The sequence below is a fragment of the Amblyomma mixtum genome, chromosome 7 (assembly GCF_055824585.1).
Source record: "Amblyomma mixtum isolate Tamu chromosome 7, ASM5582458v1, whole genome shotgun sequence".
Lineage (NCBI taxonomy): Eukaryota > Metazoa > Arthropoda > Arachnida > Ixodida > Ixodidae > Amblyomma > Amblyomma mixtum.
Genome location: NC_143018.1, coordinates 40,944,627 through 40,957,581, shown reverse-complemented (window position 1 = coordinate 40,957,581; position 12,955 = coordinate 40,944,627). Strand labels below are relative to the sequence as shown.

The following is a 12,955-nucleotide window of genomic DNA, read 5'->3' as shown; positions in this document are numbered from 1 at the left end:
AAAAAGCGCGCGCCGCTGTCTCCAGTCCAGTTGTGCTCAAACTGATCCCAGACATACATCGCCCGTGATAAACGGCCACAGAAGGCACCCGCATACGCTCCTCCAGTCGGTTCACAGCAGGAAGCGCAGCGACCGAGCCCGTTATCATAGGCGAAGCGGAAACGCATGCATGTATATAAAAAAAAAGAAACGTGAGGACGCGTTGCTAGAAATGAGGAGGCGTGTCGAAAGCCCGCGACGTTGGCGACGGCTTGAGGCACAATCTGCCGGCATCTAGCGCGCCATCACGTGGTGAGCCGTCGAATCACGTGATCACAAACCGCCGGCGTACGACAGTCTACACCGAGAGCGCCGCCGTGCCGCGCCCTTTCTGTGCCGTGCGCTTTTGAAGAACTTAAGAGCTGGTGTTACGGGCAGAGGGTATCATCGAGGCTGAACAGTCAGGCCGTTGGAGAGGCCTATTGGTTTTGCGCCACCGAAGCAACGAGTGAGCATTTTCTCATGTTCGATGCACTATGAGGCCGGATTCAAACGGAGCAACCCAATCCGTTATTCCCATAACGTGTAGCGCGACGTTGACGTGAAACCATTTGATTGATATATATATATATATACTTCGCGAGAGCATTCAGGCAAGGTCATGAATCGCGCTAGTTTGGTTTCTGAAAGTGACCCGCCGGGGTGTCTCAGCGGCTTCGCGTTCTCTTGCTGATCACCTGGTCGCCGGTTCGATCCTGGCCGTGGCGGCCGTATTTCCATGTAGGGGTACGTTAAAGAACCCCAGGCGGCCTAAATTAAGCCCAAGCACTCCACTACGAGGTCAGTCATATCCCATAATTATCGCTTCAGGACGTCAAACAGCGCAATTTACAATTTCATTACTGCAAGCAAGTAGTGCTAAGACGTGATATTTCGTTCTCATTGCTCACTTATTGAGAAGCTTGTTGCCTACCGTAAGCAATATCCAATATCAGTTTTTAGATTTTTGAAAATGCCATTCTCGTCGCCGTTTGACAGAAGACTTTCTGGCTCCACACAGAAGAAACCGAAACTACGCGACCAGAGAGAGTGCTAGCCACTCCTACGAGCACGCGTCACACAGTGGCAAGGGCGTATTGTAGCTGCGGCGCAATTGTGTTAGAAACTGCACGAGCGTCACTTCCCATTGTCTGGGTGCCACTCTCCGCAGGGAAGGACTTGAAAGTAGTTGTGTGGGGAAGCAACAGCGCGCACTACGCCCTCTGGGAAACTCAAAGGTAGGTCGTCCCTTCTTTTTTGCAACAATGCACTTGCGCACAGGGCATATATGAGCCCTTTGTACACGTTGCCGGCCTCGTATGACCCAAACCGACCGAGATAGGGCGATGAATAAGCGCTTGGGTTATACTGGCTTAGAAACATACTGTAATATCTGCCCTGCAGTGCCCGTAAATTCGCAATCGGAGACACGGAGAAACTTAACGTACCTCCCAGCGCTCGGTAAAAGGCTTTCAAGTAATGACATTTCTTGCAGAGTTGGTGAGACATGATGATAACTGAACATAGTTCACTAGTGATACGCCTACTGGAGCCCCCATTTCTGCATGTGAGGAGACTGGCTAATCCACGTAGAATATTTACGAAAACGAATTTTTGAACAGCGATAAAATGAGTCCTGAATAAAGAAGCAGTGAACTGAATGAGCCCCGCCGCGGTGGCTCAGTGGTTACGGCGCTCGGCTGCTGACCCCGAAAGACGCGAGTTCGATCCCGGCCGCGGTGGTCGAATTTCGATGAAGGCGAAATTCTAGAGGCCTGTGTGCTGTGCGATGTCAGTGCCCGTTAAAGAACGCCAGGTGGTCGAAATTTCCGGAGCCCTTCACTACGGCGTCCCTCATAGCTTGAGAGGTTTTGGGATGTTAAACCCCAATAAACCCAACAAAACCAATTGAATGACACTATATACAAGTACAGGCGCGGCCATAAGTAAACGGAGCACGCTATTGGGTTCGAAGTGCAATCACGCTTTTTCCATTGCTAATGAAGAAGCGTTGTTTGTCTACAAGAAATCCCACCAATCTACGCTACCAGAATGCGCGCACCGCTGCTTAAAGTTTCAATTCGGTGACGCGTGAAAAATATTCGAAGACAGTTGTGTGCTCCGTTTACTTTTGTCCGCGCCTGTACCTCGCTGCCTCCTTCTAGCAGTACTAAGAAAATGGCGTTTTGATAGCGTTCATGAACCAACCCCCGTGCACCCTTATCGTGCGCTTATCAATAAGAACCCTGTCATCGAAAGCCGAGCACGGGGACTGTGGCGATAGGAAACCGCAACCCGCTAAATATAACGCAACCTGTAATACATTGCTCTCTCTTTCTCTCTTTTTCTGCGACTTATCTTGCAACACCTGCAGCCGAGGTAGATAAGAGCGTCAGGGAGAACAGCCTGCAGAAAGCTTCCCAAGGCGTGCGCCCTGAACGCTCCATCATGCCGGACGCAACGTACCGTCTAAGCGGCTTCGCCGGGGGTGTCGACTGGCGACCCATTAACTTCAAGCAGCGTCTACAGACCACCCGAGTGTGTCGCCTGTGCGGAGTCGTGCCCCGCAGCATAGCCGTGCTGCCATGCACTCACTTCCTGTGCGAGTCCTGCCTCGGCGGCTGCGCGGATGGAGGCCGTTCCGCCTGTCCCCTGGACAAGATGTCGTTCGAGGCCGACGCGGACGTCTCATGGATAACCTTCACTCACATGGAAAGGCTGCAGGTACTGTAGAAATCCTGTACTGCACAGCACTTTCATTGGCCTAACGGAGTTCCTAGACAGCGTCCTAAAACCCTAGATACCCTGCACTGCACAACACGTTCCTTGGCCTGAGTTCCTAGACAATGTCCAAATGCGCGGATGGAGACCGAGGCGGATGTCTCCTGGATATCCTTTCCTCAAAAGCACATGGAAAGGCGGCAGGTACTGTAGAGACCCTTCACTGCACAGCACGTTCCTTGGCCTAACGAAGTTCCAGCTTCGAGTATTCATCGTCAAAAATTCTAAGCGAGAACACCCCCCCCCCCCTCCTTCGTCTGCCTACGACGTCACGCTAGAAGGTACAAGTGATCAATCACGACTTTACAAAAATCGCTCGGCGCCGTTTCCTGGAGAGCCTGTTTCGAGCGGTATTAGCTGCTTCATTCTCGAGTAGTACGCGTCTGTTCTGGCTGTGACCATTCCCACTTTTTACATGCTACCCTTAACGCCTCGCAAAAGCTAAAAGTGGTCACATCTTGCACTGGAAGAATGTTACAACGTTTTAACACCGCATATTTCGTGGTTTTTTACTTGTATGCGGCGTTTAAAGCTTCGAAGCTCCAGTGGGATTTATGAGAGGCGATAGTGGAGGGCTCGGTACTAATTTCGACCACCTGGAGTTCATTAACACACATTGACTTTACACAACAATCGGGCGGCCTTTTTTGCTTTTCGAGAGAAAACTTTTTGTTTTGTTGAGCAATAAAAAGGGCAGAAGTCGATGGCTTTGCGGATAAAAGCAATCTGGTAGTACTGTTAGATCTGTTAGGGCCATCAGATAGCCCTGAAGCCAGACAGCTATGCCAGGAGGATGGGGAGAGACGAATAAAAGTGGAAGGGGATTTGATTAGCGACGGGACAAAAACACAGTGTTCAAAACAAGCGCATAGGAAAATGAAAGAGGGAAATTTGGACACGGGGAATCTAAGCAGAGGCAGTGCTGGCAAAGGCATGAAAGGGTGATATGCGTGTGATTCAGGTGCCCTGAGGTTTGGATGACGCTTAGTAGAGGGTGTGAGGAACCGCCTGATATGTGCATAATTACTTTGGTTAGATGCTGGGCAGTCGAGAAAAAACTAAAATTGTCCTGCCTGCGTATTCAGAATTACTGCGGATTTTTTTTTTATTTATTCATACCGCGGTTTTCCTCAAGACCATTGCACGGTGGGTACATGTGCATAACAGGATATACAAATAGCAAACAATAAGAGTAAACTATTTTAGGCGCTCTTAAATTGATGCTAATAAGTTCTGTGTAGTTGCGTCTTTAGTGAGTTTGTTCTAGTCAACTACAGATAGTCCGCTTTTATACAAATTCCTCACCCTCGTTGGCGTGCTTATTCCAGAGGAATTCCGGAGCCTGATTCTGAATGTCGTGGGCTTACTGATAAGCCGATTCACTGCTGACAATGCCCGAATGACTAGAGATCCACTTCGAAGTATCGGTAGCTGGATGGGGCTATAAGAGGGTAACGTCGAAGGCCTCTGGTCCTGTGCGGTATCGGGCACGATTTTGGACATAGTGGAGTGCGTCATGGTCGTCCGTGTAGCCTACACAATTGTGGGCTCGGCAATATCTGAAAGAACATTTGCCCGGCGTAGTGTGCAGGGAGGAGAATGAGGGTGATAATGGGGGGGGGGGGTGTTGAGGTAGGCGCCATGGGTGCACGTTTGGGGAGTAGTCTGCTGCACCAGCGGTGGAGGCAAGCATGTGTCCGAAACTCACCGGTACAGACAACGGGGCGATATGGCGTTTGCAGGGCTAATGCAGCAAGGACGGGGGCTTGAAGGTGAACGTGTGGGATGCAGCCATAAGCCGGACTCTAGCTCATAAAAATATAGGACATGCAAATAATTTGGGGATCTCGGTGGAGTTTGATGCGATATAGCAGAGGGAGGAAGTGTTACGTAATGATCTGTTTGGGCGTAAGTGGGCAGCCGTATGATCACCTTGTATAGTGTCACGTAGTGGTGACTGCAGTCCAGAGAGCAAGGATACAGCGAAAGTGGCTTCTAAACAAATCTCCTTATTTGGGCTGACTTGCGCCCAAAAAGGACTGGATCCTTCGGCGGCGGCGTAGTAACAAGCGTGCTCGGCTGTCGTCGGACAGAATGCCCGCCGCTCTCGGCCGGGCTCTTTTTAAAGCTGATACCGAACTTTCGAGATAAAGCTAGAACATTCTGGAACTACCTAAAATAGGCTTCGCCTGGATACGATCAATCGAAATAAATATAGGCGCGTCTTGCATCACAAACAAAGCGATAAAGCGTTCTGCCGGCAGCTTTGAAGAATGAACAAACAAACACTACAAAGACTCGCGGCAATAGGATGTTCAGAGGGGTATGATATTTTTGTGGTGTAGTCTTATGTTGAATAAAGAACGCAGTACGACAAAAGCATTTGTTGGGCGAGTTCTGCATTCTTTCTGGCCGCCAGGGAGGTATTTATACCTGCTGGCATCCAATAAACTTCAGTTGTGAGTCAGCGCTGTGTGGTGTCCCTTCTTCATCTCTGTCCTGTCGTTTGCGCTGTAGTTATGGAACGCAGTAAAGCTTGCATTCCGCTTCTGCTGAAATGCGGCTCCCCTCAGCCTGTTCTCGAACCATGACTTTTCACGTACCAGACCAATGTCATATCAAGAGAGTCGCCAGAAAGACTGGTGTACGGATAAGATTATTAAAGTTGCTGCGACATTATTGCCAGAGCCGGCACTGGACAGGAATAATTGTAGGCTTAAGGAATGTCTTTTCTCCTGCAGTGGATGTAATTGTGCTGATGGAGTTGATGCGAGTGAAGGTTTCTTGTTACTCTGATTCGTACCTGCAATGATTTGAAATTTTATTGCCTTATATTAGAGAGCAAGAAGCGCTCCATGTACGAAAGAACGTTGAGCGTCTTCAAACAATTTGAGTGTTGCCTAACCATCATTTATCTTCGGCTGAATTAGGAACAAGTGGTTTTACTGTGCGACTACGGGAGTTTACGCTCGCGCGTTTTGATCCAGAAATAGCGCCGACAGTCTTTACTTGTTTTATCAAAAGACATCGCGTTTAGGAATGCCAGAACCTATGTCCGGCATGACATTTGTAGTGGGGAAGCCAGCCGTAACAAACGAGTTACACTTGCAGCCGCTCATTTTCTTTTTGTTCTTAAAAGGTGGGCTGCTGGAACGCCCAGCATGGATGTGACTACGTGGGTCCCGTCGGAGAGCTGCTGGATCATTTCGAGAAGAACTGTTCCTTCCACGCCGCTACCTGTCCTCGGTGCCAGGACGCTGTGCTGGTCAGGGACATGCCGAGGCACTACGGCGCTGGGTGCGGCGGCGTTGCAGCGCTCCCTGCGACCCAAAAGGACGCTGCAGCCATCCTACCGACGATGGCGGCACTCGACGCAGCAGCCTGCGGGTGCCACGACATGCTGACGTCGATACAAGGCCGAGTGAACGACCTGTCTGAGGCGTTGGGCCGCCTTGGCGCTAGGCTTCCAGAAGACACATCGTTTGTTGGCGGCCAGCAGACAAGGAGTCATGCGACAATGTCGCAGAAGGGACCATCCTCTTCTCGCCCTGGAGCTTCAGCGCAGCAGTCCACTGAATTTAGTGCTCTTCTTTCAGCCCTGGATGAAGTGAAAGTGGCCGTGACTGAAGTACTCAGCCAGGGAGGGCAAGACGCGTGGAGAGATGTAGCTGGTCCATCCACACGGATCCGACAGCCTCCTGTTGCACCCAGCCAGAGGGTCCCGGCACAACTGGCGTCCAGGGCTGCCTCTGGTTCCAACACACAAGCAGTTCTTCACAACGGCGAAAACCTCGTAGAGCTCGTTGTCTTCAGCCTTCTTTACAAACCATGGGGTAGTGACTTGGCGAGCAAGGATTTAAAGGTTGTCTGGCATCAGCTTTTCGTTGGCGGGGAGGACACTGGAGTGTGCATCAGGTGCGTGGTTCTCAAAAACACCACTTTCGTTCCCATATACGCCATGGCAACTCAGCCTGCCAGGTGGAAGCTGCCCGACGTACGGCCGCTGAGCCCTCAGGACCTCAGTTCACCGGACTTGAGAGAGTGGGTCATCGAAAAAGCGAAGGAACCAAGTCGAGAGTACCTGCCCGTCTCGGCCTACGCTCCGGACTTGCGCCTGCGGTGCCTCGTTGACGTGACGTCGCAAGGCTTGAAAAAGACCCCAAGTGGAGAAGTTCAAATTGATCTCTTAATCAAGTTGCAGCGCCGCTTCCCTTCTTAAATTGTGTCCTTGAAAACAAGAGCATCGATCATTAAAGTGCCTTAATCACCTGAATTACCTTACGTCATATCGTTCTTGACAAACCCCAGATTAAAAATTCGTTCACACTAAAATAAACCTTCTTTCCATTTTCTTCCACTTTCCGTTTACTTTTCTTCCAAACGCTTGTGGGTAGGGCTAAGAGACTTTCGGGTCGACAGTTGGGGGTGGGTTGACTTGCCAGGCACCCTGCGCAGATGACACTGGATCCCTTTCACACCTGAGAATGGGATTATCTACACGGGAGAACTAAAGCACGGGATCGGCGCGCCGTCGCGTCTCCGATGGCTGGCTGCAGCCTCTTCACTCTCCAAGATCGAATTCGTGTCAACGCGAAGTCGTCAAGTCACGGGGACCATGTTCATTTCGACGCCCGACTCGACCCGCTCCTGTCGGGCACGCGATGTAGACGAAGGTTGTGTGCATATCCTACGCGTGTTAAGTTCACGGCGCCCCTCTCTAGAGCAGGTTAGTGCTATCCCCCATAAACGGGAAATACCGTGATAATTATGCCGACATTTTATTTCTGTAGTAGCGTGTTTGCATTAGCCAGGACAGCAGCTTGGGCATGTTGGTTATTCATTTGTGACGGAACAGCGCAAAACACCAGGACAAGAGACAAGCGCTGTCTTACAACTGGTTTTTATTTCGAAGAAACACTGCTTCTTATACCTTCTTCCCCCTCAAAAAAAAAACACAACAAATGCGTCACAACCATATCGTTCAAGCGTCCAATAAAAAACATAAGATAAATAATCACAGAGATTTATAATCACATTTTTAACATTTCAAATTCTTTCTTAGTCAAAGCAACAGACGGCGTGCTGACACAATCGTCGCGCAGACTCGCTATCGAAGCTGCCTCGATTATTTCCCTGACTAACTGGTCTTTGTGATTAGCCAAAGCTTTGCATTTCTGGAAAACAGGTGCGCAACTTGTTGAAGGGCAATCTCTGCAATGAATTCCCAGGTTCCGGCAAGCTTGCTCGAAATTAGTTTTGTGTTCTAGTAGCCTTTCGTTCATGCACCTACCAGTCTGCCCTATGTATTGTTTACCACATGCCACTGGCAACGAATAAACAATGCCTTCGGTGCACTCCACAAAGGGGGTTCGATGCTTTATCGTGCATCCCTGCTCCTTTTTGGTCGGGTCGGAATTGACTCGTCTGCACAGACTTTTGAGTTTGTTAGGAGCAGTCATCACAACATTCACGCCAGCTTTTCGACCTATGCTCTTCAGGCGATGGGAAACGTTGTGAATATACGGTATTGCTACTACCGGCCTCCTTTCTTTTTGTTTCTTTGCCTCGAGTCAATTGCCTCGAGACGAGTCAATTCCGACCCGACCAAAAAGAAGCAGGGATGCACGATAAAGCATCGAACCCCCTCTGTGGAGTGCACCGAAGGCATTGTTTATTCGTTGCCAGTGGCATGTGGTAAACAATACATAGGGCAGACTGGTAGGTGCATGAACGAAAGGCTACTAGAACACAAAACTAATTTCGAGCAAGCTTGCCGGAACCTGGGAATTCATTGCAGAGATTGCCCTTCAACAAGTTGCGCACCTGTTTTCCAGAAATGCAAAGCTTTGGCTAATCACAAAGACCAGTTAGTCAGGGAAATAATCGAGGCAGCTTCGATAGCGAGTCTGCGCGACGATTGTGTCAGCACGCCGTCTGTTGCTTTGACTAAGAAAGAATTTGAAATGTTAAAAATGTGATTATAAATCTCTGTGATTATTTATCTTATGTTTTTTTTTGGACGCTTGAACAATATGGTTGTGACGCATTTGTTGTGTTTTTTTTTTAGGGGGAAGAAGGTATAAGAAGCAGTGTTTCTTCGAAATAAAAACCAGTTGTAAGACAGCGCTTGTCTCTTGTCCTGGTGTTTTGCGCTGTTCCGTCACAAGTGTTTGCATTGCTGAGTGCATTTATATAATCTTGGGAGTAATGCTAATTTTATTTACCTTGTCGCGCGTTTCTGAGACACTGTGTACAGTATAAATGAAGTGTTTTTCGAGCAAATACCCCTTCATTCTGAAAGGCACACTGACGACAACGCTATCAAGATTTTTTGTTAGTAAAGTCTAATAGTTTGTCATTTTGCGGCTTTGATGGCTCTCGTCCGGCAGCGAAAGGTGCATTTATTGCTGGGAGATTTGAATTCGAAACTTGAAAAAACTTTTTCCCGCCGCTACGATTAAAACTCAGGACTCTCTGTTGACGAAATCGGACAAGAGTGTCCTGAAGCGGCGGAAACGGAAATGAGGACTCTGTGATTGCTGCCGGTGAGCGCTGGGCTCTCGACTAGCAGCAGCCGAAAAGAAAACTACTGCCGTCCGGAGGTTGAAGGCATCTATCAGCCGTCGTTGTTTCTTTTACGCTTGTACCAACGTTACGATGGATCCGGTTCCCGATTCTGACAAAGTTCTCGCATAGAACTGCGGCCTGCATTCAGCGACCTCAACCCCACACAGAGTTGGATGCTTTTGAGTGCTGAGACGGCGGATCTTGCAAGAAAGTCCTAGCGCCGAGGAGTCGGCAGCGTCGCTGTCACCACGGAGCCACCGTCTCGACTTATGTGTGGCGACTAGTACGAGCGGGTGTATTTAAATTCTGTAATAATAGTCCTCGTAGAGCTGGTTACGCAGCCCAGCGTCTTGGTACGTTGACGAAGTGAACACGCCGAGAGCGGTGCGTTTGCTAACGTGGAGGAGCGTTGAAGATTGATTATACGCTGCTCTTTTTCCTGGTCGCAGTTGCGTGCCGTTGCACGAACTCTGTCCGAGTAGCACTTAGAGAGGCACTTGAAGGTCCTCTGCTGTGCCGCCATTGTAAATAGAGGAGCATAACGAAACCATGAGGGCACGCAGATGGCATAGCTGCGAAGCATCCCAAAACATACCGAAACTCAAATGGCCGCCTGTTGCGCCGCCAACTGCAGGTTTTCTTTGACTTCCAACATTCAGGCTGTCTTTTCCCCGTCTTCCTCGTGTGATAAAAGTGCACTAGTTGTTTCAAAACAAAACTGATAGACTTCAATATCCATCAAACACGTAATCTTTAGGCACATTTGTCAGCCTCAGAGATATGTGGCACTTTTCTCCTATTTCCTATTTTATTCCGTAAGCAATACTGCGGCAGGTTTCGAGCCGTCGCGTAGCTCCCGGCGGTGGCCACGGTTGACCTCTAGCCGCAGCGACGTCAAACAGATGGAGCGCCGTTGCCATAGCAACCGTTTCGGCCGCACTCCACCAGGCGGCAGGACCGCTACTACTTAAAAAAAGTGTGTCGAGGCTGGGAATCGAACCAGGGCCTTTGGCAATTGAGGCGGAGACGCTACCACTCCGCCACGTAGACTTTTTTTCTGGTATTTATTTACATGGTTTTGTACATACATGTGTGCGTGTGTGTGTATGTGTGTGTGTGCGTGCGTGCGTGCGTGCGTGTGTGTGTGTGTGTGTGTGTGTGTGTGTGTGTGTGTGTGTGTGTGTGTGTGTGTGTGTGTGTGTGTGTGTGTGTGTGTGTGTGTGTGTGTGTGTGTGTGTGTGTGTGTGTGTGTGTGTGTGTGTGTGTGTGTGTGTGTGTGTACATACACACGAAAAAAATCTATTTACAGAGAACCTAGGTAGGGGTCTACGTAGGCTGTTGGCTTCTGTCATATTTACAACGAGCCCCTCATTTCCCTTCCTTGTTTGCTTAATTGCTTAGCGAGGGCCTCGATTCTGGCAGCCTTGATGCCATAGGAAGCATAAGAGGGTGCTCACACAGCTTCCACCCTCTCCGTTCGATGACGTTCTACGTCACACCTGCGGTAAATCAGGACGTTCTACGTCCGCCGCTTATGAACGTGGGTGGCGCTGATGAACACTCTCAAGGTTAGGTTACTTGTAAACATAAATACCCCTAAAAAGCAGAAGGTTTGACAGCCGTCGCCGTACCTCAGAGGTAGAGCACCGGACGCGTAATTCGGAGGTCGTGGGTTCGGATCCCACCGGCGGCATATGGTTGTTTTTTCTTCTGCTTTTCTAATCAATTACCTTTAAGCGATAACATATTCAGTAATATTCTAAATCGAACAACAGCACAAAATAAATAAATAATTAAAAAAAAATCCCCTGTGCCCCTTGGTTTCTGTGGCTGTTGGCTTCTGTCATATTTACAACGAGCCCCTCATTTCCCTTCCTTGTTTGCATCATAGTAAACAAATTAGAACTAGAAGGCCGGTAAGGATATACAGCGCATCAGGAGAAGAAACCAATCCGGCAAAAAGTCAAATTCTTTGTAAATGTCCTTTACCTGCAGCAACATTCAGCTAAAATGAATTCTGGGCGAAACAACAGGTTCAACGTTGCGGTGTTGCATACGCGTTTTCCAAAGGCTATGAAGTCCAATCAGAAGAATCATATCATAGGGCTTCGAGTTAGGTCGGTAAACAACAAGGTAGCGCACACTGTAGGAATTTAGGAGAAAATATTTCTGTAGCGTCCTCTGCAACACATCCCAAAACAAAATCGCGTCTTTGCAGTCTACAATTTTCAATTTTTTCAGGCACATTGAACAAGCGGCAGTTTACAGAAGACACACAAATGTTTTTCCTGTCGAGCCACGTGTTGACAGGTAGAGTTTCGGTGTGTAATTTATAAAAAAATGTTTTGGTGCAAGGAGAAATTGGTATTGTACGCACTCGCTTTAAAACATCATGACCCATGAGACCAAAGTAGACAGAACGATACAGTGGCGGCGGGAAGAGCGTCGATATCAAATGCCTATGCAGATTTCTGCGCGACACAGAATATAAGTACTCATTTTGAAGCCGAATTGTCAAAAAACGCACGGAGGCATAAACTTCCTGTATAAAGCCTAGTAAACGAGGGCGTTCATTAAAATTGGAAGAAACTACTAAGTTCGGAAGTAGAGTCATGAAGTTAACCTCCAAGAATGCTCTAATGATCGGATGGGAATAATCACGCAAAAAAGAAGAAACGGGCAACCAACTTTTTTTATTTCTTTTATTCTATTTATGAGACCCATATATTCACTAGATGAGCCTTTATTCATGCTCAAACACTGAGCCTTCATGGCGGGCCGGTTGTCCGCCATAAATAGAATAAAAGGAATAAAAAAACGGCAATAAGAAAATAAAAAAATTAATGTAAGAAAAGGAACAAAAATAGCAAATAAGAAAATTAAAACAAACAGAAATAAAAAATTAAATTAAAACAAATTAAAATATGAAAAGATAGAAAGCAAAAAAAAAAAAAACAATACTGCGCCAGGTTTCGAGTCGTCGCGTAGCTTCCGGCGGTGGCTACGGTTGACCTTCAGCCGCAGCGAGGTCAAACAGATGGAGCGCCGTTGCCATAGCAACCGTTTCGGCCGCGCTCCACCAGGCTCCACGCTGCTTACGCAACTTGCCCGGCTTAACCAGAGCTAAATTTCAGCTATTTTTTTTTCCTAATATTATTTTTGCGCTTAACCACGCTCTATGCTCGTGTCGAATTGGGGCGCGGCTGTACGGTACCTTTGGCGTTAAGAAACCTTTGTTTCAGTCATACACGGCTTCCCAAACAACAGAGAAACCGACACCACCAATCAGAGACATTTCATGCAAAGACTATGAGCGACATCCGAGACCTATCGAATGCATGTAGCCCAACAGTGGTCGAGTAGATTTTTTCACCAATAATCGATGCAGCCGGCAGTGTCGGACCGGTAGAGGAGCGATACCACGGATACTGCCACATCCCCAGAGGGATGGCCGCCACTGTACGCCGTCGAGTTAAATAACTTCACCACTGCGGCTAAATACAAGACCAGTTAACTTTTGGAACAATACCTAAAATACAATAAAAGAATACAGTAATGCGGTGGTATATTTTCGCAATAAAAACTACAC

General features: G+C 48.3%; 1 protein-coding gene across 2 annotated transcripts; it reads left to right on the top strand.

The window, feature by feature from the left end:
- Window positions 1-327: 327 nt before the first annotated feature.
- Window positions 328-7,108, top strand: LOC149335779 (uncharacterized). Of its 2 annotated transcripts, XM_089552358.1 has the most exons (4): window positions 328-487; window positions 1,190-1,256; window positions 2,393-2,742; window positions 5,939-7,108. In XM_089552358.1, the coding sequence occupies exons 3-4, from the start codon at window positions 2,467-2,469 to the stop codon at window positions 7,016-7,018; spliced, it is 1,356 nt and encodes a 451-aa protein (XP_089408484.1). In that variant the 5' UTR covers window positions 328-487; window positions 1,190-1,256; window positions 2,393-2,466; the 3' UTR covers window positions 7,019-7,108. The 2 variants fall into 2 exon arrangements, with proteins under 2 accessions (XP_089408484.1, XP_089408485.1); XM_089552359.1 differs by lacking the exon at window positions 1,190-1,256.
- The last annotated feature ends 5,847 nt before the right edge of the window (window positions 7,109-12,955 follow it).

Excerpts from the sequence above, each read along its gene's own strand:
- LOC149335779 (XM_089552359.1), top strand. The coding sequence starts at position 2,467 with ATGCCGGACGCAACGTACCGTCTAAGCGGCTTCGCCGGGGGTGTCGAC. Across the intron at positions 2,743-5,938 it reads CTCACATGGAAAGGCTGCAG|GTGGGCTGCTGGAACGCCCA; the intron begins GTACTGTAGAAA and ends TGTTCTTAAAAG.